General features: G+C 40.5%; 1 protein-coding gene across 1 annotated transcript; it reads right to left on the bottom strand.

Moving 5' to 3' along the window:
• Positions 1-2488: 2488 nt before the first annotated feature.
• On the bottom strand, positions 2489-5068 carry LOC107713186 (biorientation of chromosomes in cell division protein 1-like). Its single transcript, XM_016518620.1, has 4 exons — positions 4703-5068; positions 3541-3665; positions 3078-3280; positions 2489-2895 (listed from the first exon to the last, which is right to left on the bottom strand). The coding sequence occupies exons 1-3, from the start codon at positions 4838-4840 to the stop codon at positions 3079-3081; spliced, it is 465 nt and encodes a 154-aa protein (XP_016374106.1). The 5' UTR covers positions 4841-5068; the 3' UTR covers positions 2489-2895; position 3078.
• Between the last annotated feature and the right edge of the window lie 292 nt (positions 5069-5360).

Here is a 5360-nt window from a genome sequence, read left to right as displayed (position 1 = left end):
TATCGAAACAGCATTCTTGCTCGTGTTTTGTGGTTGACCCGTCAAGAATCAGGATTTCCAGAGAGCTGTGTAATTAGAGTACAGTAACACTAACATATTACACAATGTAGCATCCTGGGAAACTATTTAGGCCACGGTGACAACCTTCAGCAACATTTGACTCCTGTGCTGCTCTGTTCCTACAAATAGCTGCATTGAAAATTACCTTTCCTGTTCAGTGGGACAATTCACTTGGGCTTCCTCAACATCTGGGCAGAAAAAGTTAGAACGGGGCCGATCTAGTTTGCCACTGTAATGAATCTCCTCCACCATGGGGTGAGAAAATTTGAAGTGCAATTAAACTCAACAGATGCAGCAGGACTTTTTGAGGAAAGGGGATTTCATTGTTATGGCTTGAGCTTTTGGAAGGCCAACTCGAGAGCGATCAGCAGCTGTGTTTCGGGAGAGGCTGGGGGTGGATGGGCGGTTGGATTTTCTCCCTCCTGTCCCCACTCGGTAATTACTCTGGTGATTTATAATGTCCAGAAGACAAATGCAATGTCAGCTGAGACATCCCCCCCAACCGATGCCCTAAACATACAATTTCACACTACATTACCGACCCTCTCCAAGGGCAGCGGGATTTAATTGCCGCATATCCGAGGCCAAAAGTGCTGTGTCACTTGTTTCCTCACACAGTGCAAGTTTTCAACATTGGACAACTTCTTTCGACACTTTGAGAGCTGATGGGGGATGAAATCGGAGACCGTAATTCATCTGCACAGTAATCTACACATAATTCTTGGAATAACACAAGAGCTGCTAACATAGCCGGATCTTCAAAATTCGTCCTTATGACCCCTTGTACATTTGGGTGTACAATAGGAAGGGTAAAATGATAAACTAATACAACAGTTACACATTTTCAGGTGGATTATATTAATAAAATAATATCTGATGTCACTCTAAAACCAGTTTAGTCTTAGGGAAAAAAAATCAAAGAAATTACTCTCATGTTGTTCCAAACCCATTTGACTTTCTTTCTTATAGATGCAATTTTTTATTCTTTTTCTGGACACTTTCCATACAAAGACCATAAAGGGAAATGGGTTTGTAAAGCTCCAAAATTACAAAAAAAAGCACCATTAAAGTACATACCATATGATTTGTGTGCTATACGACAGCTTTTTGAGACGATCAAATTTAGGTAGCCTATGCCAAAGCTCTCAAACAAAATATTACAATGAAGCAGGCCAGAACAAATGATGTTTTGCACCCGAGATGTTTTTCAGTGAATAACAAAGTAAATTTAATTTTGCTTATCACATAAAACTATTGTGTGACTTCATAATACATGAAATGAAGTACATGGGCCACCTTTATGGTGCTTCTTTCATTTTGGAACTTGACAGCCCCAGACTCCATTCACTTTCATTGGACAGAATATGCTTCAAAAATTCACCTTCGTGTTATACAGAAACATAAAGGCGAATAAATAATGACTTTTATTTTTCAATAAAATACCTGCTTAAACTACATCATCAAACACAGCAAAACCACACTCCCTACTGGCCTTAATCTTACACTTCTCAAAATTGAAAAGGTGAACACATGGCTTTGGATGTTTGGCAGGCTCCGCTAGGACCTTGCTGACAGCTCGGCACAGTCCCTCAATTCCCAATGTGGCTTTCAAATGAAAGCAGGATCAGGTTTCATCAGATGGGGAGGAACTACAGCAAAGCATCTTAATAGGCATAAGTGGACGCTGGGTTCAGGACAGAGTCGGCAGTAACACTGCCAAGACCGGTGCTGGAAATACAGTATGAGCTTGCACCTGGGCTATTATGGAGAACATTTTGCTATCAAGCACAGCGAATGAGAATCCAGAGTCTGTGGATGGGACATTACCAACAACGTGTTGTGCATCCCATTACCGACCATGTTTACAACAGAATCATAACTTGATTTGAATATCTGCAGCTGCACAATTGTAAAACAGTGCCTCAAGAATTTGGATCCAGCGCCTGCTGCAAAGAGCTTTACTGCAACAAGCAGCTCTTTAGCAATCCGACCGAGCATCTGACTGTACAGCACATTCTCAGAGCAGAGGTGCTGAAAGAAAGAAACAAGCTGGAGCAGTCGACCTTTGTCCCAAGCCGGGACATGACACCTCTCCAGAGGCTCTTCTATTACCAAAAAGCTCTTCTCTGGAAGTTCATGCCACGAGGACACTGGAGATTTTAAATGCGGCCTCGGGGTCGACAAGCTTTTAGCCCCAAATGGTTTCAATCATGTAACACTGTGTCTGCATGGGGGTACCCTCACTCTTGAGGGTACTCGCTCTAGTGGTCCAGATGGAATGCTGGTGAAGACCTCCTGTCAAAAATGCCATTGCTAAAAGGAGTCCAGGAGCATGTCGTTATGTAGCAAGTTCCCACAACAAACCATAACCTCTTGCAGTAATTCAGATACCAGAAATGATGCAACAAACTTGGCTTTTCTTAAAAAGTTACATTTATTGTAGAAATGCTGCTATGAGTCCCATTAGAATATTACAAGAAATAAATGAGAAGCATTTCACAAATCCAGCTGTATAAAAAGGATAATTTCTGTCTGGCTTCAGTCCAAATAAAAATGATCATATCAATGTTATTTCGAGATGGATTTATTTTAATTTGGACAAATCAGCTTCAGTTGTTCTTTAGTGCTAAAAGAACTAAACCGGACTTCAAAAGCATGGACTGGACAACCTGTTTTTATGTAACATGCAAAAAAAAAAAAAATCAATCCAACCACCTTAAATTAGTGCAAACTTCCAATATTCTAGTGCTCAGCAACTGTTCATCCACTGTAGCCAGGCACGGAAGGACAACTTTTGGTGATCTTCATGTGACAGCAAAAAGTGTATCCTTGTACCTGGAAGATGACGTAGTTTTACATGCAGGAAAAACATTGTGTCATGTTTTTACATGTTGACCTCAACCACAACAATTTCAATATTAGGGGTGCACAAAGTATTCTTTTTTGTTTGATTCCAGTACTATATGAGATGATATAAGCATCTTATTCCAACATTTCTTAGCACCCATTTATTGTACCTCATTGTGTTTTGGCTGCAGTGATGCTAGTCGTTTCCTGTTGTTCAGCATCAGGGGCTGAATTTGGTGCGCCCTCTTCTTTCTTCTCTGTGGCTAGGAAATCATGAATGGCGTTCTCGATGTGTGGCCTGAAGATATGGTTTAATTTCGGGTCCACCACCTGAGTAATGATACGGTCCACCCCTGATTCCAACATCCCTGACCTGTGAGAATAAGCAAATGTTTTCAATAACAATGGAAACGAAACCAAAATTTTATTAAATATACTCATGCAATGCATTAGCTACCTTTCTTTTAACATGAGCTCTCTAAAACATCACAGATGTCACACTGTGCCGAAAAGGCCAAGTGTATATAATTCAAAACATTTAAAATAAAACTTACAGTTCAGACTTGCAGTATAGCACTACACAACGCAATAAAGTATACAAAAACGATAAGTGGCCACTGAGTTGATACATACTGAACTACGCTTTGTCTCAAGCCATTCCTCACTTGGTTCTTGTTGATGGACGGACTCCATTCTTGAGTACTGAGATGATTGGACACAAAGTTGTCCACCTTCTGTCGCAGATTTTGAAAAGCTGGCTAGAGAGAGAGATGAATTCATGTCAGTTTAAACAAGACGGACGGACAGACAGACAGACAGAGAGAGTACGGACGGATAGATAGATAGATAGATAGATAGACAAAAGAACAGATAAATGACAAAAATGATAGACAGATCGATAGATAGATAGATAGATAGACAAAAGAACAGATAAATGACAAAAATGATAGATAGATAGATAGATAGATAGACAAAAGAACAGATAAATGACAAAAATGATAGACAGACAGACAGACATACAACAGAACTGATAGAAAAACAGATGCCAGATAATAGAAGACAGACAAAAAAGAAAAGACAGATGACACATTCAGTCACAGACAGAAATAGATAGATAGATAAACAAGATAGATAGGTAAATGACAGACAGACAAAAGAACAGATAAATGACAAAAATGATAGACAGACAGACAGATAGATAGATAAATGACAGGCCGAAAGACAGACATTAGATAGATAGATAGATAGATGACTGACAGACATACGGATGGATGGATGGATGGATGGATAGATAGATGGATGACAGACAGACAGACAGACAGACAGACACACACACACACACACACACACACACACACGTCTGGTTTGGTATCCTTGTGGGGACTCTCCATAGGCGTAATGGTTTTTCTATTGTACAGACCGTATATTCTATTGCCCTACACCTAAACCTACCCCTTACAGGAAACTTTCTGCATTTTTAGATTTTCAAAAAACTTAATTCTGTGTGATTTATTAGCTTGTTTACCCGTGGGGACCTCAATTTAGGTCCCCACCGTGACATGAGTCCCCATGAGTCTGTGTGTATTCAGGTTTAAGTCCCCACCAGAATAGAAAAACAGGTACACACACACACACACAGTGTTTTAAAACCGAGTGAGTTGCCTAAATAGACAGACAGGTAAAGTCATACTAGTTAGACCCTTTATGGGCGCCTAAGCTGCCCAGAAATGCTGTGGACAGCTCACCAGGTTTTGAGACGCAGCCTCGGTTGTTTATATGTACAACTAGATCTCACCTTCGTGTCCACGTCTGCCAGACAGTCTCGTCTGAACTCATCAAACAGGCCTCTGTTCTTCAGATGCTGCACTATGAGCCCGATGAGCTGCGGGTCTCCTGGAGGAGCACTGCTCAGATTGCTGCTGCCCTCTGCCATGAATTATGATCCGCTACCCACTGCCCTCAGTCACAGAGGAACACAAACCTCTCTCTCAGCCTTACAACAGATTCTGTCGCGACTGAAGTCTAATATTTAATGCTTGAAATAAAAAAAACCCCCGAAGTTCTTAGATGACAACAAAAGTAAATAAAGCCCTTCCTCGTCTTCTTCTGTGTTGCTGTCTGTAGATGCGTTCCAGCAGATATACCGCCACCTACCGGACACAAGGAGAACAGCGCCTCAATATAACTTCATCATCTTCTTGTTTAATGGTGAATAACTAACTCGTTAGGAACATTATCGCCACCTACTGTACTGGATGTCAAATTAAATTAAATAGGTGATGATGGGTCTGAAATTTGAAAAACAAAACAAAACAAAATGTTTCTACTCCTTTCCCATCTGTGGAGCAATCAGAGCGCATGCATGATATCAAAGATATTTTTATTTGATTTGTTATAATTTTTTTTTAATGTGTAGATGAAAAGCTTGTGTTATAGTATCAGTGCTGGGTAGA

Source organism: Sinocyclocheilus rhinocerous, unplaced genomic scaffold (genome assembly GCF_001515625.1).
Source record: "Sinocyclocheilus rhinocerous isolate Xijiao unplaced genomic scaffold, SAMN03320098_v1.1 scaffold387, whole genome shotgun sequence".
NCBI classification, from domain to species: domain Eukaryota; kingdom Metazoa; phylum Chordata; class Actinopteri; order Cypriniformes; family Cyprinidae; genus Sinocyclocheilus; species Sinocyclocheilus rhinocerous.
Note: the sequence above shows the minus strand (reverse complement) of the source record. Positions and strands in the feature narration are given on the sequence as shown.

Coding starts and splice junctions, on each gene's coding strand:
- LOC107713186 (XM_016518620.1), bottom strand. CDS start 4,840: ATGGCAGAGGGCAGCAGCAATCTGAGCAGTGCTCCTCCAGGAGACCCG. Junction 3,666..4,702: donor TGGCAGACGTGGACACGAAG/GTGAGATCTAGT, acceptor CTCTCTCTCTAG/CCAGCTTTTCAAAATCTGCG. Junction 3,281..3,540: donor TTGAGACAAAGCGTAGTTCA/GTATGTATCAAC, acceptor TTATTCTCACAG/GTCAGGGATGTTGGAATCAG.